Genomic DNA, 23,375 nt, shown 5'->3' with positions numbered 1-23,375 from the left:
TGGATAAAGCTTATCCAGATGCTATTAATGGTGGTGTTCAGCCCTGTGCTCTGCCTGTGTGATGGGCTCAGGTGGATTGATGAGTGCTGGCCTGGGCTAATCCTGCCTGTAGCATTTGCTCATGTGAGCCCTCATGGAGAGCTGGGATTGATCCTGCACCCCTCAGCACCCCAGCCAGGACTGATCCCTGACCCCCAAGCACCCAAGCCTCTGCATGCAGGCTGAACCCCCAGAAATCCCAATTCCCATACAGTTGATGAAGAAGGGTTGGCTGCCATGCACTACAGAGGGAGGAACGGGATCATCAGGTCGATGAGTTCATACAGGGCTTATCCAGATCTTGGACAAAAGAGGGCTGTTGAGGCCAGTCCCGGGTGCAACCCAGTGTCAGTGGGGTCTGGTGGGTGGTAAGGGGCAGCAGCACCCTGGGCACCTCCTGCTCTTCTGCCTCTTCCCACACCAACCTCCAGCACATGCTGCACAGGTTTCACTCTCAGGGAGGAAAACAGAGGGTTTGGGTGGGAAGTGAGGACCTGAGAAAAAGCATGTGTCCATGAAAACACTCAGCTGTGACGGATTGGAAATTTTTTGGTTCAGTTTCAGATTTTATATTTTTGCCTTGAATCTTGAAGAGCAGAAAAACCTTAATCGAAACAGTCCTTCGTTTTCCAAATGTCCCCACAGCCGGAAGGAGCCTCGCTGGCCGCCTGCCTCCAGGCAGGAGATGTGAATCCCACGTTTTCCTGCAGTTACAGTTTCAGCAAATTAAGTTTTTCCAATAGCAAAAAAAAAAAAAAAAAAAAAAAAAAAAAAAAAAAAAAAAAAAAAAAAAAAAAAAAAAAAAAAAAAAAAAAAAATATTTTCCTCAAGAGCATCCTGCCCGTTCTCCCTGTAAGCAAATAAAGCCGTAGCGATCCGATCCGGGTGAGTCATCCCCGTGGGAGCGCCGGGAAGCGCAGCCAGAACAGGGTCTGCCCGCGGCACGGTGAGTTTCGGAGCCGCTTCCCTCTTAAAGGCGACTCTGTGCCCTCAGCGAGGCAGAAGAGGGAGGGCTGGGGACGGGTTTCAGACAAGCATTTCCACTGCAGTCAGAGAAAATAGAAAGTGATTCTCCGATGTGGCATAAGGACACAGGAGCAGCGCCTGTCCCCGGGTCCTGCCGAGCAGAGATGACAGCACAAGAGTGCTGGGAGCCCCAAGACTCCAGTGCTCAGTCCTGCACACCATGAAAATGTAGACTGCCCCAGAGAACAACTGATATAAGATATTTCAGAAGACAAAAGATACCCAGCCTTTGCTCAGGAGGAGACTGCAGCAGAGGTCAAGAAACTTCGGGAATGACTTGCCTCCCATTCCAGAGGGCACCTGGATGTCATTCCCACGCTGTTCCCATGTGCGACATCCTCTGCAGCACAGGTGAACCAGCACCTTTCCCTGTTGATAAGATCCTGCTCTGGGCTCAGGCTGGGATGCAGCTGAGAACTGGGATTCCTGGGGCAGGATGGGGTCAGGATGCATTTCTTTCCATTCCCATGAATTTCCCAATGCCACAGAGACTCCGGTGGCCCTGGGGAGTTTCCGATCTGCTTTAAAATGCTGTTAAATTGCCCATGTGCAGGGGTTTATTTATGCTCATAGGACTGTGGTCTGAATATTTCATTTTAAAATTTACATCTGTGTCACTTGTGATGCTCAAATAAGGTTGCCATGGAAACCCCTCATTACTGGGTGAGGATGCTGGCAGTGGTGCCCAGCCCGAGGAGCCATGGCCGGGAAGGACCAGGCTCTCCTCCCCACTGCCCACCCGGCTGCAGCTCCCACACCCAGCAGCAAATCTGTCTTTGTCAGGAAAGGAAAAGGGAGGAAAAGAGAGAATCATGGTATCACTGAATCCTGGAATGATTTGAGTTGGAAGGAACCTTATACACCACCTCATCCACCCCCCTGCCACGGGCAGGGACACCTTCCACTAGACCAGATTGCTCCGAGCCCCATCCAACCTGGCCTTGAACACTTCCAGGGATGGAAGAGAGTAATTTCACCAGTGCCTGCTGCTCATGGCAAGAGGCTCAGGGACCTGCTGCTTTGGCAGAGGATGTGGGGCTGGGACATGGTCCTGTGGGACAGCACACACCCATTCCCAGACTTATCCTGGCACTGAGCTGAATCAGATGGAAAAAGCCCCCTGGACTGGCCATAGGTGAGTAGGTTCCTCGTCTCAAGTGGGAGCAGGGAGTTCATCAGGGACTGCTGAAGGTGGTGGGCAATATTCCAACAGCAAAACACTCCTAAAAACCTGTTTTAGTGGCAAATCGATCCTGCTTATGCCTGACTGGCGAATTCATGCTGCTTGTGCCTGGCTGACTCCGCTCAGGAGCGAGGACACCACCAGGAATACGGGAATTAAACTTGCAAACCTCTCCCCTCCACGTGTTCCCGAGAAGCTCGTAACTGCTCTAACGATCTGCAGCGGCCTGACAGATGCTGGGAAATTACACACTTCTCTGAGCTATGAGGAAAATGGATTTTCCTCCCCAGTGCTGCTTCATGGAGCTGGAATCAATGAGACTTCGACTCTCAGGCATTTGTTTTGGCCACACCAGCTCTGTGCAGGTACCTGTGGCTTTGGGCAGGTCCCATCACTCTGGAGCCTCTGTGTCCCAGTGATGCCCCAGCCCTGGCACATTGGCACCCCTCACCCCTGTATCACACCTAGCACAGAGCAGCCCTCAGAGCCCCAAATGCCCAGGGATGAAATCAGCTCACGCTGGGAATTGCCCAGCTCCTTCCCGAAAGGATGCAGGAGGAGCAGCGGCAGCAGCTAATGAGGAAGAGGAATTAAAGAGACTCATCCAATTATGGAGGAATCAAGAGATTTGCAGTGTGGAAATGATACAACCCATCACATGCTGACTGTTCCTAGATGGATCGCACTGCTTCCCCAGCCGATGGGAGAGGAATTATCCTGATATTCCAAGAGTGATACACGGCCTCGTGGGGACCAGGTGCCAGGGGGACAAAGCCATCACAGAGAGTGGAACTTTGATGCAGCGATTGGTTTGGGTTTATCACGTTTTTATGATATCAAGTGTAAGAAAGACACATCTGTGCCTTGTCGCGGGCAGACAGACCTGGCTGAAAGGAATTAGTCCGGTGGGTTCAAGGAGGAGTTAATTTTTTTGGAAGCTCAGCCTCACTGGGAGCAAATAGGAAGTTTCCCACTGAGCTTTCTAGTCTTCCTGGTAAATCCCCAGTACCAGAACTCCACCTTGGCCAGATGCACCCCCAGGGTTAGCACAGCCAGCACCAGTCATGGACACTCAGGGGCAGGGGGGCCTGCTGTGCCCTCCTCTGCTGCAGTGTCCTCATGGGTGTCCCCACTCTAGAGGTGTTTTGTCACAGGGATCACAAAATCCCAGAAAGGTTTGTGTTTGAAGGGATCTTAAAGATCATTCAGTTTCCCCCTTGCCATGGGCAGGGACACCTTCCACTAGACCAGGCTTACCCCCGACCAACCTGGCCTCGAGCAATCCCAGGGATGAGAAATCCATAGGGATGAAGGAGCAGAGGTAGATCTAGCCTGTGACTCTCCTGGGCTCCCCACGTGGGATGTTTGCTCCTCAGGGCACTCCCGGGGAGATGAAATCAGGTATTTTGGCAGCTTTTCAGGGTATAAATTGAAGAGGGGGAAGAGAAACTCCTTTCTGCACCAATAATCCAGCCCAGCTGTCTACATCAGGGCATAAAATTAAATGGGTTCCTAAAGAAGGAGTATATTTAGCTACAAAACCCCGTTCTAGTCAGCTCTCTGCAGCTAAAATAATTAATCTCCCATCACTGTTAAGATGTAGCAGAGCAGATCTGAAGAAGCGAGTGCCGGGATTAACTCTTTGGGAGCAGCTCGTGCTCTGCTTGTGCTGTGACACCACAGGAGCTCCTCGGGGCTCCTGCCTGGCTGGGCTCTGCTCAGCTGTCTCCCTGCCATGCCAGTGCCTCTCGGTGCCAGTGCTGCACGAGCCAAGGCGTTGGCAGGGGTGCTCTGCCCTGGCACTTCCTCTGGGGTGATGGAGAGGACCCAGAATCGACGCAGGAGCCCCAGCAGGGATGCAAGAGCATGGGCAGGATGCAGGAACTCTGGCAGAGACGCAGCCCAGGCTTCAGCAGCTCTGCTGTGGGCAGGACATTGCTCACAGGGAGTGAGCCAGGAGCCCTCTGTGCTTTCAGTCCCAGCCACAGAGCCATGGCAGTTCCTGCCACCTGGGACCCACCTGGGCAGGCTGGGGAGGTGGGAATGCCATGGCCAGAAGGGCTTTGCCCCTGCAGGCTCCTCTCCCTGACATACTGATGTCCCCAAGCTCCAAGGAGCATCCCTTGCCATACCAGCCAGGGGTTCTGTGGGAGTGTGGGCCATACATTTGTATCCCTGCCTACCCTGCCTTGGCCAAGCACATGCCAGTGAGGGTGAACAGCTCGGGGAACCCACTGGACACCCTGGAATTGCACAAGCTCCCATCCAGTGGGTTCAGTCAAGAGGCAAGAGGTAGGTCCCTAGGGACACTGGAAAGCAATTACTGGATACACAGCTCTAAAACATCGGGAGAGACAAAGTTTAGTCTGATTATAATCACTGACTGTTTCTCTGCCTGGCTATAAATCATTCATGGACTCACTTCCAGGCAGTCACAAGCATGGAATATCTGACTATTCAAAACCTCCCCTGTTGTTCTACCTGTCTGCAGTGTGTTCACGGTTTGGTTAGTTTTGATTTCCACTCCAGAAGTGGGGATATGAGATGACAACGTGATGTTAGAGATGCAGGTGACCAGAGCAGCTTCACTGCCCGGTGCTCTCCCGGCTGGGGCAGCCGGAGGGTTCGGCTCCTGCCAGAGCTCTCGGCACAGCCCCTGAGCAACTGCAGCGATGGGGGAGAGCTGAGTTGCCTCTGCTCAATCTGTTTGGCAGCTCTTTATATTTCTTTCACAGGATGTAACAGGAATCACAGCGTGGCTCCAATCCAGGCTCCTGAGAGAGCAGCAGATACTGGCAGCACCTCGGGCTGCATCACTGCCTCCCCTGTAGCAGCAGGGTGGGACATAGCTGGCACGGCTGCAGCTGCCCCTGACTGCTCTCCTCCCTGGGTTTTTCCAGGGGTACCCCAAAAGATTGGATTTTTAGTAGCCCAAAAGTTGCCCTGGGGCACCTCAGGGCAGGATTTGAAGCCCACCAGGTCCTGCCTCCTTCCTGAGTTGCAGAGGTGCCTCAGAGCAATGAGGTGACATCTGGCATAGGGTGCACAAGTGCTCTCTGCTCTCCCCTTGGACTCTGCCAGGCTGTTCCCAACACAGGGATGCAGCACCCGGGATCACACCATGCACGGGGGAGAGGTGGCTGAGCTGGAGCTGCTCAGGGTGAGGGACTGGGGATTCTTGGTACCCCAGGCTGTGCCTCAGTCCTCTGCAGCCCCTAATCCATGCACAGCCCATTTCTTCCTCCACAGGGAGAAAGTGGTGTCTCAGCTCTGCCTGCTAGGACAGTGTGCTGGGCCAGGCATTGGGGTCAGTGTGTCCTAATGATGGTCACACTTTGCATCATCCCAAGGAGCTGCTCTGGGTGAGGTGGGAGGGCTGGAATTTTTCCAGGCAATGCTTTGCTTTGCACTTTCTCCTTGTTGAGGCCATGCAGGAACCGTGCAGGAATCAGTGCTGCCTGGTGCTGCCCGGTGCGTGCTGGTGCCCTTGAAAAGACCCTGTTGCACTGCTCTGAAATGATGCAGCTCTGGTGCCTAATGACTCCTGACAGCTTGTGAACGGCCCTGCTGCCGGCAATCAGGAAGGCAGGGAAAGCGGAGGGTTACTGATGGTTGTGGTTATTACAGTTATTGGGCTCCATCGATTATGGGGACGGTCTGTGCTGCCGAGGCTGGTGGGAAATAGGGCACAGCCGGCGCTCCCTGTTCCCATTCCCGCACCACTGCCGGCCTCGTGTGCCCCAGCAGAGCGGGCAGAGCTTGGAACTGCACGGGGTGGCAGAGGGACGAGACCTGCTGGGCTCCCAGACGATGTTTCACAGGCTGGAGCAGTGCCAGCAGGTGTGATCATAGAGCCATAGAATCATAGAATGGTTTGGGTTGGGAGGGACCTTAAAGCTCATCCAGTTCCACCCCCTGCCATGGGCAGGGACACTTTTCACTAGACCAAGTTGCCCCAAGCCCCGTCCAGCCTGACCTTGATGCAGGTTGTCAGCCAGTCACCCCCTCCATTATTTAGTGTTTTCCTACTAAAAAAGCAATAACCTGCACTTCAGTGCCGGATCCTCATTATGTCAGGACAATTTGGGGTTTGGCAGCAGAGCAGCTCCCTGTGCCCACGGGCACATGCTGCTGCAGAGATCTGTATGGGAACCACAGCCTCTGTCATGCCCCCGGTGTCCAGAGTCTCCTTGCCAGGGATGTGCCTCTGCACTGGCTCACTCCTTCAGAAACTAACCCCTTTGCAGACAAGATTTGCCTGAAATTCAGTTTTTAACATTTTTTTAAGAATTTCTCACTAAAAATGTAGTTGTTCTAGGGGTGCAGAGCAGCAGTTTGGAGTTGGCACAGGCTTCACCCCCCTGCCCTGCCCTGTCCCAGACCCTGGGGCCACCAGCCCACCCTGCGTCCATCCTTGCAGGGTCCTGGGCTGCTACTGCTGCTCCTCAGCCCTCACCTCGTTTCCAGTGACACAGGTTTCTATATAATTAATTGTTAGCTGTATCAGCCATCAGTGATTTGTGTTTTAAAGATGGCCTGGCAGAACTAATTCCATTGCTGTACGACGCTGTGCTGGATGATGATAACCCATGTACAGCTTCTCCCACGGAGCCTCATGACGAGCTGCTGCACTTTATTTTAATTAATACAGATAGCAAATATATTTTCATTAGCCATCAGGATGTCAGGAAAGGAGCGCAGTCCTACTGCATGGCAAGCAGCAGCTTCACTCTTAGGGTTGGGTGCAGCCCCCAGCCCTGCTGAGTCCCCTGCCTGACCCCAGCAAAATCTGTATCCCTCTGCATCCCTCCTCATCCATGTGCAATAGCTGGGCGGGCACAGGGCAGAGAGTTTCCTTCCAGCCCAGTAGGGGTGTCATGACCCATCAAACCCTAAAACCCTGCTCCGTGGCAGTGGCCCCCAGAGCTGGGGGTGCAGTGTCTAGAGTGTGGGAGCTCCCATCCAAAGCCTCTCCCAGGTCCCTCCTCCCTCTCCAGTGCAGGAGAACATGCAATTACAAAGCACCTTCATAATTTCTCAAATTTAGAACAATTAAGCTGGCTCCCTGGTATTTCTGACAAAAGCAGCCCCTTGTTCCCTGAGGAAGTAACAGCCTTCCTTGACCTCTGCTCTATTATTCTGTTTGATTGATCTTAATTATATCAGAAAGGATAATGATAAGCTTTTGGGGGGTGCAAGTACATTGGAAACAAAGAGGCTGGGCACTTTGCCCAGGACTGCTGGGGTGGTGACAGCTGTGCCCAGCTAATGAGGTGTGGGACCTCCCATCCTCTACACCCAGTGTGTCTGCCAGGGCAGCACCAACACCCAGGAATCATAGAATCATGGAATTAACTGGGTTGGAAGAGACCTCCGAGATCATCAAGTCCAACCCCACTATGATTACTAGATCATGGCACTCAGTCTCACATCCAGCCTCATCTTAAAAAACATCCAGGGACAGTGAATCCACCACCTCTCTGGGCAGGCCATTCCAGTGCCTGATCACTCTCTCTGTAAAGAACTTCTTTCTAATATCCAACCTAAACCTCCCCTGGCAGAGCTTAAGCCTGTGCCCTCTTGTCCTAAAAGGACAGTCCCTGGATTTCCCAAAAGGGAGAAGGGGAAGGCTAAAAGCATGTCACAAACAAGCAAAGAGGACTTGGTCCTCTAGCTGGACTGTGGCCAGCAGCAGAAACTCTCTGCCTCTCCCACTCGCTGTAGGGAACTCCCCACCTGCATCAGGTCACCTGCCCTGCGTGGGGATGTGTCACCTCCTGTGTCCACGGAGATTTGTTGCCCTTCCACTGTGTTTCACCTTGGGAACAAGCACAAGAACGCTAACAAGGGGCATGGAAAAACATCTCCCTTGTAAGGGACTGGGCAATATTACTTTCCTCTACCCCAAACCCACCCCCAAAAAAAAAAAATTCCTTAAATAGAAAAATCGTAAACCCCACACACTCAAGTTAGAGCCTCGTGGTTCATTAATCACAGATGGATTGAGTTAACCAAGAAAGCCTTGAAATGCCAGCTCTGGAGGCTCATTTCTACCCCCATCTCTGCCTCAGAATGGATGTGCTGGGGAGGACCTGGACCTGCTGGAGACCATCACACCTCCTAGTTGGCAGCTCTTTGGTTTTCCAGCTTTTCTACTCCCATCAAAGCAGCTTTGGCACCGTGTGACACCAGCAGTACCATGCTGGGAAGTGCCACTCTGGCTCAGGGAGCTGCATCGCTCCACAAGCCTTTCCAGAGAGCTTTGATGTTGGAATCAGCTTGTGGAGAGGGGCTGTGTCAGATGTTCCTCGTGTATTCCTGTAAAACACGTGTCATATCATTGGTGCCTGGGCACATTTCCTGCTGATATTATCTTTGGCACGCCCTGATAAAGAGGAAAGGTGGTGAGAAAACACCCAACTCTTCTTCCCAGCAGGTAAAGAATCAGCTAATTATAAAACCCTGCTTGTCACTTGCCTCGGATAAGGGTTTTTTCACTGCTGCTATTGTTTATGTTTCTACCGGGTAGCCGTAATTTTTAATGTCCTTTTGATAGCAGTGTAGTGTGATTAAAAGAGGCACATCTGAAACATAAATCTGGTTTTAAGCATTGCCATTTTGACATGCAATATTGAACACTCCGGGATCAGGCTGAAGGGTCCTGGGCTCGCAACATGTGTTTTCCCTGAGAGAAGGCTCTGGCCTGTGGCTGGAGATGGTGCTGGGGGGCTGAGGAAGGAACTTTCAGAGCTGAACCCCTGTTTCAGAGCTGAACCCCTGTTTCAGAGCTGAACCCCTGTTTCAGAGGTGACTGACTCCGGGATCATAGCTCTGACTTTAGGCAGGTTCCTGCCTCTGCTGCTTGCTCAGCCTTCTTGTTTTGATCAAGGATGCAATGCTGTATAATTTAAGAAAGACTTTGCTCCCGAGGCCAGTTTGATGCATGTGGAGTGCAAATGTGGAAAAATACAGCCCTCCCCCATGGAAGTTCGATCGGATACTTGAGCCACTCCAGGAGATGATGTTTGCTATGACTCAATTCAATTTGTGCCCTTGGGTGACCATGTACCCACCAGGACAATGAGTCACAATCATTCTGGGCCTCATCCCACCAGTGGGTGCAGGGCTGGAGCCCCTCTGCTACTGAGCCAGGCTGGGAGCGATGGGGCTGGACAGCCTGGAGAAGAGAAGGCTCCGGGGAGACCTTAGAGCCCCTTCCAGTGCCTAAAGGGGCTTCAAGAGAGCTGGAGAGGGACTTTGGACAAGGGCCTGAAGGGACAGGACAAGAGAGAGTGGCTTCCCACTGCCAGAGGGCAGGGTTACATGGGGTATTGAGAAATTCCTGGCAGTGAGGGTGGTGAGGCCCTGGTGGAGGTCATCCAGAGAAGCTGTGACTGCCACAGTGTTTCAGGCCAGGTTGGACGTGGCTTGGAGCAATCTGGTCTAGTGGAAGGTGTCCCTGCCCAAGGCAGGGGGTTGGAATGAGATGATCTTTAATGTCTCTTCCAACCCAAATCGTTTCAAGATTCCTTGCTTAGCTCTAGCTGAGCCATTCAGCCACATCAGAAGGCTCCAAGGAAGCAGGCTTGGGGGTCCTGCCTGGAACCACAGCTCAGTGGTGCTGGGGAACCAGCTGGGCTGCTGGAGGTGCAGCTTCCCTTGCCTTGCAGGCTCTGGATAAACTTCAACTAGAGAAATGGAACCCTTTTCAAATTTAGATGCTGTAAAAGACATTTTGCGGGGGTAAAACTGAAAAGCTCTGCCCCTGGGGAGCAGGCTGAAGCTGTAAGGACTCTTGTTTTGCTGCACCCTTCCCTCCCTACCTTTCCTAATGAATTCCAAGAAAGCCTCAATTCATTCCTAAATGATTACACAGCCTGTGTCCTTCACAGTCATCTCCATCTCGCCGCTGGCAGCCACGGGCTCCTCTGTGAGCTGGAAACAAAAGCTGAAAAGGAGCCTTTCTAGTTGTGATTAGAAAGCTTGAAAAGTTTGGCTTTTACTTGATATTGCCTCACTGATTTCATCTCCGTGGCAGCTCTGAACCTCTCGGGGAGAGGAAAGCAGCCCCAGCCCCTCACCAGACGACGAGCACAGATCCTGCTGTGGGAGATGCGGCTCCAGGGGCCCAGGAGAAGCAGGAATGGGAATGTCTGTGCCTTTTAGGATGCTGCATTGGGTTTGAACGCTGAAAGCTGTTTTCCGTCCTCTGCCTCTCTGCCTCCAGAGCTGCTCCAAGCAGCAGTGGGTGGGGCGGGGGTAGCATGGGGGAGAGGGGAGAAAGGGGGTGTGTCGGGGGGTAGGGGGTTTATGGAGAAACTAAATTTATTTTTTTTTTTTTTTTTAAAGAATGGATGAGGAAGAGAGATTATTGGGGAAATTTTCTTGCGGGAAAATTCTGGCACAAACTGCAATACCTCAGCGCAGGCTGGGGACTGAGTCTTGGATAAAAATAAAGCAGGAGGCGGCAGCACCTTCCCGATGACATTCGCTCCATTCATCTCCCGCTGCCGCCAGCGTGCACAGGCATTAGGAGTTACGTTTTCCTTCACTATTTCTCAAATATATTTATGCTGGGAGATGTTTGTGGAGGTACATCGTGTGCCTCGGGCAGAGGATTAATTCCAAACTGTCACCTCGCTTTTTGATGGGTTTGTAAATTCTGCTCTGTTGATTTGCACTAGCAGTAAATTGATAAAATCCTCTTTCCAAAAACCTATTTCACCATTTAGAGCTCACTAGAGTTTTAAACCTCATTGGCTCACATATTTATGTAAATATAGTGTCCAGCAGCAGTTTAAAAACTGCTGCGTGGATAATATGGATGGATGATAAGGAGTGGAGGGAGACGTTGTCTGGTGGGGGCTGTGTACCCTGGAAAGGAGCTTTTCCTTGCCTTGGGGTCCCAGATTTTGAAGTGGCTTTGCAATGGGTGGCTGCTTTGGACAGTGTTGCCCCAGGACCTTTCCCCTCTGCCCCAGAGCTGATTAACCCCAACGGCTCTGGGAATGGTTTGAGGTCTCTAAGGATGCTCTCAAGACTTTGGACATGTCCAAAGGGACATAGCTAAGCTGTGTCTGCAGAGCTCCTGCGTTGGGAGGGGATGTGCTGGTGTCCTGGGAGAACTGGGAGCTCTTAAGGCTCATGCCAGAGTGGTCTGTCAATTTAAGGACTTTGTATCTTTGCAAATGTATGTTCAGGACTGTCAGGAGTAGCCTGGTTTTACTGAAATTGCACTTAAATCAGCATCAGGAGATGCAAGCCCTGTTCCTGCAGATTGCTGTGCAGCCCCATCATCATGGAAGAGATGCAAGGTGGCAGAGGGGACATCAGAAGTGATGTCCTCAGTATTGTCCCCCAGTCACCACTCTACCCGAGATGAAGCATCTCATCCACAAAATGTTGCCATGCTCCATTAATCCACCCTAAAAAGTCAGATGGAGATTCTCTCTTGAATTTTAAATATTTTCAGCCATTCTGACTAGCTCTGAAATTGCCCTGAACTGACTGGTTTCCAGAACATTCCCTCACTCCCCCTCTTATTCCTGTGCCTGCCTGCCCACTCCTGCCTGCTGTGCCAGGTCCCCGCAGTGGTCCCCTTGACCACGGGCTGGAGCACATCACCGAATGTCCCCTGGCAGCCCCAGGGACCAGGTTTGCTGTCCCTTCCCTGGGGTCACCCTTCAGAGCCGCCCTCCCAAGGACACTCCCTGCCCCTCAGCTCCTGTTTTTGGCACATCACACACCGCTGTGCAAGACAGCGAGACGGACCGAGACGTGAGAATCCTTCTTGCCGAGCAGATGACGCTGCTCCGGGATCCACCCCACAGTTATCCCTTCTGTCGTGCTTCAGTTTTTGGATGCCTTTGCATTTGGCACCAAATTTCCTTCCCAGACTAAAGCTTTGCACTTGGAATCATGCCTTCGGAGCCGGGCTGAGTGGCCAGGCTGCTCATACGATCCCTCCTCTCTGCCAGAAGCTTGGATTTTGCTTCCATGAAGTCTCCTCGCACCTTCCTGCTGCAGCCATCTGTCCTGGGGTGCTCTGCCCTCATTCTTAGGAGGGGACACAGAGCCAAGCCCCTGGGGCAGTCGGGGGGTTGAATACCTACTGCAGAAATGGGATCCTGGGGTTGGGAAGAGGGAGAAAGGTCTGGATAACTCTGTGCTTAACCCTGCAGACCTGGGAATCCAGGCAGAGCCTCCTCACTTTATGTCAGGAAAGCACCAGGCTCAGCCAGCGCTCAGGGTTGGTCAGCTGCTCTTCTGGCCTCTTCCCAGGGAAAGGAAAAGGAGGAAAAGGAACAAAAAAAGAGATGGTTGAGTCGGGGCTGTGCTCTGGGAGCATGCCAGCCACAGCTGCACCACCAACAGGAGCTCTAGCAAGCAAAAAGAGGGAACAGAAGGGAAAGCAGCTCCTCAGCACCTCAGGAACACTGTGTCCCCCTAGCAAGGGTTAGGAACAGTGTTACCTCTGTGTAGCCACAGCCCTGAGCCCCCTGGCACCATGGGACAGAGCAGTGCAGCAGAGGATCCCCATTCCAGGGGGCTATCACTCCCCTCTCCAGGCCTGTGGCTGGATTTGAGTGCTCTTGTTCACTCCCCACAGGCTCTGGCTGCAGCCAGGACCAGGACACTCATCTGGATCCCTGAGTTACAGCTCGGTGCAGCTTCCACAGCTGTGACAGCGTGACACTAAATCCCAGCAGCACGCTTCAAAGGGCTTGTTATCCTACATCCATGTCATCTAAGGAGGACACTGGGACAGGAATAATATCTTCTCAAAAGCACTGGCAGAGCTCCCTGCCAGCTGAGCCCCACTTTCACAGCTCCTGCAAGTTCCTTCCTGACACTGCCTGTTTTTTGGGGCTCCAGGGGCTGTCAGGGGGCCCCAAACTGTGCCAAGACCCAGGCACTGGCCATGGCTGCTCAAGCATCCCCCAGGCACAGGGATCCAAGCCACAGATAACCAAGGCTTGTATTTGGTCTTGCAAAATGAGTCTCCCTTACTCCCAGCTTTGCCCCTTAAACCCCACGCTCCAGTTGGCTCCTCCAGCTGCCCAGCTCCATGGATCACCTCTGATTTTGGAAATCCTTATGGATAAAGTCTGAGACACGACAGAGCTAAGTGAAAAGGGGTCACTGCAAGCAATGGAAGTTAATTTATTCCCTTTCTTCCCTTTTCCAGTGGTGCGGGTGACACTGAAGATGTTCTGGGTTGGCACTGGAGGGATGCCCACTGAAGCTGCTCCACCCTCCCACAGGAGACAGTCCTGGAGTTCCTTCCATGGGAGACAGTCCTTCATGAACTTCCCAGTGTGGGTCCTTCCCTCAGGCTGCAGTCCTCCAGTACCTGCTCCACTATGGATCCCTGCCTCAGGGTCACTCCTTTAGGATTAGGCTGCTCCAGCGTGGGTGTCCCAGGGGGTCACAAGTCCTGCCAGCCAATCTGCTCCAGCATGGGCTTCCTACAGGGTCCCTGCTCTGGTATGGGTTCCTCCATGGGCTGCAGTCGGATCTCTGCTCCCCTGTGGGCCCCCACAGGCTGCAGGGGTACAGCTGCCTCACCATGGGCTGCACCACGGGCACCTGCAGCACCTCCTCGTCCTCCTCCTTCACTGACCTTGGTATCTGCAGGGCTCTTCCTCTCACATATTCTCACTCCTCTCTGTGGCTGCCGTTTCCTTTTTGCAGGTATTTTTATCCATGGATAGAGCAGGATGTGGATAGAGCAGGATGCGGATGGAGCAGTACCAGACCCATGGGACAGAGCGAGAACAGCCTTAACAACTTGTCCGTTAACAAGCTGTGAAAGGAGATAGACAGCCAGGAGTTGGCGGCCTGTCCCTGGAATGAAGGACACCTTCCTTCCCTGAACACCTCAGCAGGAATGACTCCAGCTGCAAAGCCTTTCTCCCTTTTCCCAGCTCCTGCAGGCTGAGTTACCTGACACTGCATTGGACTCGGGGCTTCAGGGAGAGCTGCTGAGGCACCTGCACCATGCGGATCTGCTCCCTGCATCCCATCAATCCAGCATTGCTCATGTACGCATCAGCAGAAAAGGTGATCCTGTGAAGCAGGTCCTTTTGGGAAGGGCTTGGAAAAGCACAGAATAGAGCTTCAAGCAGCAGCTGAAGGGCAGCAACCTGAGTCAGATGCCAAACCCTCCCTTGCCCCACACAGCCCCCCCTGCTCGAGCCTTCCCTCACTCTGTTCTTTGCCCCTTGTTTAGGGGGGCAACAGTTTGGAGGATTATGTGTCCCCATCCCCACTGCTGGGGCTGGTGCCAGTTGCACCCCAAGGTTTCTCTTGGTTTTGAGCCCCTGTGCTGCCCCACTAATGAAGGGGCATGGTCGGGTACTGCCCATGGCCCCAGACTCTGCACTGGTGTGGTTCATCCTGGTGCTCACCCCACTCAAGCCCTGATGGGGTCAGGGGGCTGGGTGCTGTTGGGGTGCCAGTGTCACCCTACACACCCAGTGGGTGATCCCCCACAGAGCTGTGGGTACCTGGGGCCAGAGCAGGGACAGACACATCCCCCTCTTACAGAGAACCCTGTCCCTGGCAAACCAAGTGGTTAAAGGCACAAAACTCTCAGCACTGAATTCAGCAATTTCATACCCCTGACAAGAGTGTAAATCCATCCTGATGGACTGGAAAATTGGAAAGCCAGTGCTCACGCAGTGTTTCCTATAGACATCTCTGAGCTCCTGAAAGATGCACTCGGTGGCAGGCCCCGGTTCCAGCCGTGTCGCTCTCGTCATGCTAATTAAAATAGAGCCTGTGTTTTGTAACAGGATTTCCTTGGAGTGTATTTTACTGTTCAGTAACCACTTTCAAATATTTGAAAAATAAAATCGCATCAAGTAAATAACTTTCGGATTGTCACAGAAGGTTAGTCTGGTTTGGGTTTTTTTTTTTTTGTTCCCAAAGCCCACTGGAAGCAGCTGCACTCATCGCAGTGACAAAGGATGGAAAATACATGGATTTCTGAGGCTGCTTGTAGTCTAAATCAAAAGCTGCGTCTTATTTAATCATACAAAGCCCATTTCACTAAAAAAACACAACTGTTTGTACAGAATGGGATAACAAAGCACCCCGGTACTTGGCACTGACCATGGAACATCCCTGCCTGCTGGCAGGATGGGCCGTACTCACACCTGCTGATTTTGATGTGCACGTTACCTGTCCAGCAATGCCCTGACACCCCTCTGCCCCATCTGTGACTTACTATCCATTAGCTTCCAAACTCAGCATAACCTGACTTCCAAGGGCTGGATCACACACTGATTTGTTCCCCATTTCCCTTTTTACATGGTTTGCTTTTCCAAGACCTCTGCCTGGTATTCTGGATGCCAAGTGAGCACACAGCTGAATCGGTGCAGCCTGCCTCCTCAGCCCCAAATCCTGGTACAGATTCCTCAGGGACGAAGTTAAAAATGCATGGAAGGAAACGTCTGTGACACTGTGACATCCAGAAAACTACACTTAAAATGGCATCTTTGTATATTCATAATGGCAAGAAATATGGGAGAAGTAGAAGGCTAAGAGAGACTAATCTCATTTGCTCCTGGTCCAGGCTCTCCCTGTCCTTTCTGCCAAGGAGGAGGGAAGAAAGAGGAGCCATTTGCCATGGCCTCTGATAGCTCTCCATCAGACAAGCCCCATTCCCGTTATCTCTGGCAGCACATCCCACGGGCAGCCTGGCTCTGTGCCGTTATCTCGTTGCTCGGGGTGCTGCCGCGAGAGCTCACCCTGCACTTGTTGCAGCCCTTGCCGAGTTCACGCTCGGTTTTTCTTCCTGCTGGACACACCTGATTCTCTGGAAACAGCCTCCCGTGGTGCTGCGTTCACCACAGAGCCAAAGGAATCTCTGTGCCTTGCTACTGCACTGTGACAGCCGGCCTGGGGGTGCCCGAACCCCTCGGAGAAGGGAGGGCACAGATCAAGGGGCTGCAGAGGACTCCAAAGCTCAGCACCCCCGGCTGCATTTCTGCTCTCGGCACCGCAGCCTCGGGCAGGGTTTGCTGGTCTCATCACAGCCTCTAGTGGACACCCTAAACGGGGTATATTTAGAAATCCTAGATCTCCCAGGGGTCTGACTATGCCCCTGCCATCCCCAGTGACCAGACTTTGCCAGAGGTCGCTCCTAGCCTGAGCCTGCGTGGGCAGCACAGGTAGCATTGCCCTCTCTGCCCACAGTTGCCCACACACCCCATGTTTGCCCTCTTCATAATTTCACGGTGCTAAACAAATACCCCCGCTGGTGACCGTGCTCCCTGCACGCCACTGCTCCCTGCACGCCGCTGCCCGGGGCCTCCTGGCACCAGTCCCTGCGGAGGGACGTGCCTGTGCTGCCTGTTCCGCTCTGTGCCGGTGGGTGGGTGCGAGCGGATGCCGAGAGGAGAGGAGAGGCTTTCACACCTCCTCTCTGGTGATCTAAATGGCTTCACCAGTGCAGAGCACCAAAAGCCACCAGCCGAGCACCCGATGGGTGCAAGTCATGTGAAACTGGTTGATTCTTGAAAGCATGAACTGAAAGAGCAGCAGATGGAGCACAGCAATCTGACTCTGCAGGGTCTGATCCTGCTCCCCACCCAAGCTGGAGAATAGCATGGTTTGCTGGTCTGGACCCTGACTGTGTCCCCCTCCACACAGATCAACAACCCTCCCAGGCACGGGCAGAGCTGCCACGTCGCTGCTGGCTCCAGGCTGCGTAGGCAGGAGTTGGGCTTTTACAGCAATAATTCACCAAACCTTGTAAAGGGTCAACAATTTATCAGTTCCCTCTCTGCCAAGGAAAGAGGAGTTCAGCACGCTGTGTTCTCCTACCCTGAGATTTATGGCAAATCATGCCAAATCCTGTTCCCAGGGAGCTGGGCTGCCTGCTGATGCTCCCAATGGGACTGGGGCAGCCCTCCTGCCTCCAGCACACGAGGCAGTGTGGGAGCTGTGAGTCCCACACTGGGCCTGTGCTTCCTGGATTTGCTTCCCAGCTCCCCCAGACCCCCCGGGAGCTCAGAGATCATCACTGCTCTCACACAACCCACCAGCAGCCTGAAACAGAGTGTCTGTGCAACCAGAGGAGCGTGCCTCTCTGAGCCCCCATGATGGAACAGGACGTCAGGACCGGCAGGGACTTTGGATCTGATTTCTCCACACATACATGCACGTCCATACACAGCAAACAAATACATGCAGGTGAGAGAGAAATGCCACCCTCTATGCCCATTTCTGTTTTGCTGCCCAGAAAGGATGGATTCTGTAATATAAATCCTGTCTAGAGAGCTGTGTTTAAAGCCAAAAAGTCAAAGTCATTCAGTGCAATCTGAACATGAGAACAGGGACCAAAGAGGGCAGGCAGCATTGCACTCCTGACGCCAGAAGCTGGTCGTCCTTGCTGTAAACCCCCCATCAGTCCCGGAGGGCAGCCTCGGGCCCCGCACACACTGCAGCACTGGCAGACACCAGCCTCTCCCATTCTCCAGCTGAACAATCTGCACTGGTAACCCCATCCGGACACACATTCAAGCCCGGCTGCCTCATCCCAGCACCCCACCCGTGCCGAGGGACCGGATACAGGCACTACTTTTGTCATGTTAAAGCCCCACGCGAGTTTGTGATGACTTTGCCAAGTCACCCGCGAGCGCATCCCGGAGCCTATTCTTAGGCAGTGGGAGTGGGTCTGCGTGGAAACGTGACACACGCGGAATGAACAGGCAGCCCCTGGATAAACACACCCCCTCACGGCCACCCCCCCCGCATGCCCGAGACGGAGGGATAGGAACACCGGTGGGGACCTGGCAGTGGGGGCTGGAGAGACCCCGGGGGCTGGGGACACACAGAGGACTGGGCACACATCGGGCTTGCCTCCCTGCGGGAGGTAAGCGGAGGGTCCGGCACGGCTTCCAGGAGGCCGCGGCCCCTTTAGCTCTCAGTTCCCCCGTTAGGACGCGATTCCCGGAGCGGCCCCGCTCGGTCCGGGCGGCGGGAGCTGTCCGCCCCGCGGTGCTGAGCCTCCGCGTCCCGCCGGGCCCCGCGCCCGCTGCCGCTCCGGTGCCGCTGCCGCTCCGGTGCCGCTGCCGCTCCGGTGCCGCTGCCGCTGCGCTCCCCCGCAATGCCAGAAGTTTCACCCCAGCCCGGGGAGCAGCAGAAGCTAGGGGTCCCCGGTCTGGCGTGCCACGACCAGTTCCAGCAGCCCCTCCCCGTCCGAATCCCCGCTCCCCGTCCCGGCTGCATCCCCCCGCCCCGGGCGGTGCACCCTCCCAGGAGCCGGGGTGCGCCGGGCCCCGGGGAGCCCCGCAGCCCCGGCCCGCTCCGCCCCGCTTACCTGGGCGCGGGGCCGCGGGGGTGCCGAGCAGCAGCAGGGCGAGCAGGCAGAGCCCGCGGGGCCCCGGCATCCTGCGGCGGGCGCGGCGGAGCCTCCGCGCCGGGGCGAGCTGGGCGAGCCGAGTCGAGCTGAGCCGAGCCGAGCTGAACGGAGCGGGGCCGCGTCAAGCCGAGCCGAGCCGAGCCGAGCCGAGCCGAGCCAAGCCTAGCCGCGGCGCGCCGAGCGGGGCCGGGCCGGGGCGGGGGCGGGCGCTGCCGCCGGAGCGGAGCCGGCGCGGGGGCGCGGGCGCGGCGGAGGGCGGACCGGAGCGGAGCGGCGCGGAGAGGAGCGGAGCGGAGCGGCGGGGGAGGGCGCCGGCGGCCGCCCCGGCCCCCGCGCAGCGCCGAGCGCTCCGGCCCCGCCCGCAGGCCCCCCTTCCCCGCCTCTCGCCCCAGCCCCACTGACCCGCTGTGCTTCCCGGGGACGGTTCCCAAGAGCATCCTCCGGCCCACGGTTCCCCTGTGATTTCCTGCGTGCCCCCCTGCTCCCCCCTGGTTCCCAGAGCCCCAGTGTCCCCCCAGTCTGGGCAGTGTTCCCTACTGCAGGCCCCCGCTCAGCCTGTGCCCAGTCTCTTGTATGGTCTCACTGCCCATTGTTCCCACGCCCCCCATAGCACCTCAAGCCCCTCTCAGCATCCCAACTCTGCTCAGCACCCAAAGCCCCCCTTAGCGCCCAAAGCTCCTCTCACCTCCCTGCTCAAGCCAAGATGTACCCCCACTCCCTGCCCTCTGGCTCCCCAAAAACAGGCTGTGAGTAGGGCAGTGGTGCTATGGGAAGGCTGATACAGGCCCCATGGCCCCCTTGGGGGGAATGCACTGAGGTCCTGCTGCTGGAGCCAGCAAAGGCTGGCTTGGAGAGAGTTGCACCTGCCTGGCCTCAGTGGGACAGGGGCTCTAGGCATACAAGAGCTCACAGTTTGTGGGTGCTGCTCAGGGTCCCTGTAATGTGGGACTGGCTCTATGGCCATGGGTGAGCACTGGAGTATCCTCAGTTCTGTGGCAAAAGAAGCAACACAGAGACAGTTCCTGCTCAGCACCTGGCCCTGGAGCTCTGCAACCCCTTTGCCAAGGGGGGGGATCTTGGGCTTGACTGTGGGGCCCTCTGCCCATTCTGGTCCTACCTGTCCTCCTGCCCAGGCCACCAGCAGCTGCTGTGAGCCCAGGGCTCCCATCAGGCCCCTCCTGAGCCCTGTCAGAGCACACGGTGTAATTGCACTGACTTTGATAAGAACAGGAACGGAGGGTTCATTCTCTTGAAATTCCAAATCCTGCCCTGAAATGTTTACTGTAAATCACCTCCCAGTGAGAGCTGCCTGGTCCTCCCAGCCGCTCCGCCTGTCAAGTCAAATAGCCAGGACAATGTCACAAAGCACGACACCAGTGTCAAACAGCACGAGACAGAGCACAGTCTCTCCCCCAAACAGCCACTTTGTTGATGATGCCACCTGAGAAGTCCCCGCTACTGTTGGGAGAGCAATTACACTGATCCTGTTACCTCAGCAACAACCATCACACACTGGTGTCACTACCAATGCCACCACGCAGAACACATCAAGTCAAGGAACTGTCCAAACACGGGGATTGATCCTGCTGCCGTTTTCCCTTCTGGGCTTTGCTGAGCTTCTTCCTCCACCGACGCTGCTGGGAGTGAAGGCAGCAGCCTGGGGATGCTGGGGAGCGGGCAGAGGGTCATTTGCATTCCCCGTGTCGCTCTGAGCCACAGCCAGCTGGGAGCAGTTGGGCAGCAGGCACAAGAAGGACAAAATAAGGAAGAGAGAGAAATCTCTGAGAGGTGCAGCGTGTTATTTAACACTGTCATTTTCATATCCAAGTGGGACTCGCCTGCTCAGAGGTTTAATTTGGTTGAACAAAGCTATCTGTAGCAGAGCGAGCGCAGCCTGCTCTGCTCCCCCTCCACTCCAGACCCGCTTCTCTCCCAACCTGACATTATTAAAGATAAAAGTTGTCTCTCATTTAGCAGTTCTCCTTGAGTGATTTTATTGTGTTCATCTGCCTTGTAGTAAACTCCTAAGATAGCCAGATAACAACAGCAGTACCATGGAAACAGGCAGGAAAAGAGACCAAACGCTGTATTTGTGATGCAGAAATGCCCACGAAGTGGCAAAAGTTGTTAGTGCTGGAGAGGGAATGGTGAGGCTTGAGCCTCAGCTCCTCAACCAGGTTTAGGGAGTGTGGGGAGGCCCACCTACCACAGCACAGCATCTTATGACTCCAAGGCATCACACCTGGGGAAAAGGACCCTTTGCTGGGGGGTCTCACATCAGTACTGGGGTCCTTGTCCCTCCAACCCTTTGCTGCAGATCAGGTGAGCTGAGAGGTAGGAGTGCATGTGGGGAGATGTGCTGGGATGAATTGCGGGATATACCATGGGATGCACTCCCCAGAGCTGATGTGGTTGGAATAATTTCCCTCTCACAGCCACTGCTGAGGTCAAATGGCCTGTGAAATTTCAACCTGAGAAACAGTGGTGATGTGTGCTGTGGGGAACCAGCAGCCTTGGTGCTCCTGGGGTCACTGTGCTCCTGCTGCTCCTGGAAACACCAGGGTCCTCCTGCCTGCAGGTGGGATCTGTCATAATGAACCCCCTCCAGCTGGACCAGCCCTTCCAGCATTGTGCCTGGCTGTGCAGCACCATGAAGAACTGAGCACCTCTGCCCGTCAGTCACTGTGCATCCCGGCTCCATACCCGGAGTGGTGCTGACAAGAGCGTGTGAGACGCGGCCTCTCAAGCTCCTTCAGCAGCACTCAGGTCTGGACATGTTTGCAAGGTCAGAGACCTGAGGTATTCCAAGGAAATAAGAGAAACATCTCCTGAGGCCACTTTATGGGCATTGCTTTAATTAGTGCCATGTTCATTGGCCGTTACCTCAGACCTTTGATTAACAGTGAAGAAAATCAATAACTGCTCTAAAATTTCAGATAAGTTTCACAGCTAATTTTAATTTCACATTTTAATCTTGTATTAATGTCAATCTTAATTACCATAATTAAGTCAGATGTGACTTAGCAAGAGCAGCTTGAAGATAAGACATTAAAGGCAGACGGTGCCTTTCTGGTGAGCAGGCGAGTTCTGCGCACCATGGTTTGGGCTGCGGCTGGTAACGGTGAGCCAGGCACTTCTGCAGGGAGCACAGGGCACCTGCTTCTCTATCCGTCCCAGTGTCCCCAGTCTTGCCTGGTTCTGTGCCTGGGGTCTGTCCCCTGCACTGCCTGTGGGACCCTGAAGCCCTTCATTTCTGCTTTGCCCCTGTTCCAGGTGCCTGAGCCTCCAGCCACCTCACACCGCTGCTCCTCAGCACTCAGGAGTGCAAGGAGGTGACAGCCCCGCTGAGCTGCCCATGTCTGTGCTCCACTTGTCACAGCTGCTGAGATCCATGAGATCCAAACTGCCCGGAAAATCAATCTCTCATTTATTTTTGTGACGGTGATGCAGCAGCCCGGTGCTGCTGTGTTTGCTCTGCAGTTGTGCCTATCGATCGCCACCCACTCTCAGCTCCCTGCACTCGTGGGGCAGGAGCAGCACTGCTGGGGGCTCTGTCCAACCCGGGCATCGCCTCCGGAGCCCTCAGACGCATCTGCCCGGTGGGAAGCATCCCACATCCTGACCCCACATCCCCTGGAGCCCCCCAGCACCTCACAGGCAGCTTCTACCCCCCACAGCAGAGCAGGACAGCCCCAGGGGGGAGATGGGGACAGAGGCACTGGGAGGACAGACCCCACCAGGGTACATCCATGACTCCTGGCTCCAGACCCAAAACACACTGGGGATACTGTTGAGGATCTCAGGATGGTACAGCTGTTCTGTGGGGCTCCTGTGAGGGCACACAGGACAGATACGGGGTGCCAGGCTTCTAACCCCAAAAGCCCTCTGTGCACATAGGGGACCAGCCTCCTCCCTGCAGCTTTTTTGGGAAGCTTTCACCCCTCCTCTACAGTGCCCGGGAGGGGGGGGGTTCAATGGTAGAAGGAAGCGGAAAAATAACCTCAGCTTCAGACTTGGAAGCTGAGGTCTCCCATAGTGCAGCTGAAAGGAGCTGTCCCCAGGCTCCGCTGGCTGGGGGCATCGCTGGTGAGTGGCAATATTGTCCCAGGGCAGAAAAGGCCTTTGTTCCTCTGAGATGGCAGAGCCACTCCAGCCTTTGGCTTTGCGAGCTGGCTGCCTCCCTGCTCTGCCTTCCAAACACGGTGCTGAATGGGGGGTTTGAGCCAGAGGCCAGGCTGGGATCCAGCCCCTTTGAGCAAGTGCCGGCAGGCACAGCTGGGGGCCCGCTCAGGAGGGAAGTCCTTGTTCCTTGTCAACAGAAGAAGACTTTGCATGGCTCAAAAATAAGCCCCCTATTGCCCACTGGGATCTGGAGGGGACTGAGGGAAACAAACCTGCTGTGGGGATGGCGGGCAGTGACGTCTCTGTGAATTGGGAGGGAAGAGACCCAGGGGCAGCCTGCCTGGGGTGCTGGGTGGCCTGGCCCCTGTGCTGTCCTTGGCAAAGCACCTGGCCAGGGCTGAGGGCTGTGACCCCCAGCATCACCTCTGCACCTCCATCAGTGTCCCTCAGTGATGCAATGTCCCTGTGTGGGCCACTGGCCACAGCACAGCTTCGCCAAGTCCCTGTGTCACATCCCAGGGAGCCATCCCGTCATGGAACAAAGGCTTTCACCCTGCAGCAGGGATGAAGCCTGCGAGCACCTACCTGAGCCCGTGACACCTTAATTCCCCAGCCATAAATCAGGACATTGTT

The 23,375-nt window shown here is 54.8% G+C and overlaps 1 protein-coding gene across 2 annotated transcripts in view; it reads right to left on the bottom strand.

Moving 5' to 3' along the window:
• SEZ6L (seizure related 6 homolog like) overlaps positions 1-18,734 on the bottom strand; it is a 37,736-nt gene extending 19,002 nt beyond the window's left edge. The window contains exon 1 of one of the 2 annotated variants that reach the window (XM_027900460.1): positions 18,579-18,734. In XM_027900460.1, coding sequence (XP_027756261.1) covers positions 18,579-18,648 — 70 coding nt within the window. In that variant the 5' untranslated portion in view covers positions 18,649-18,734. The remainder of the gene's footprint in view (positions 1-18,578) is intronic. The other variant, XM_027900459.1, reaches the window with a different exon arrangement.
• Between the last annotated feature and the right edge of the window lie 4,641 nt (positions 18,735-23,375).

This window comes from Empidonax traillii, unplaced genomic scaffold (genome assembly GCF_003031625.1).
Source record: "Empidonax traillii isolate 1590-97213 ecotype Southwest subspecies unplaced genomic scaffold, ASM303162v1 scaffold731:size316458, whole genome shotgun sequence".
In the NCBI taxonomy this organism is placed as follows: domain Eukaryota; kingdom Metazoa; phylum Chordata; class Aves; order Passeriformes; family Tyrannidae; genus Empidonax; species Empidonax traillii.
Note: the sequence above shows the minus strand (reverse complement) of the source record. Positions and strands in the feature narration are given on the sequence as shown.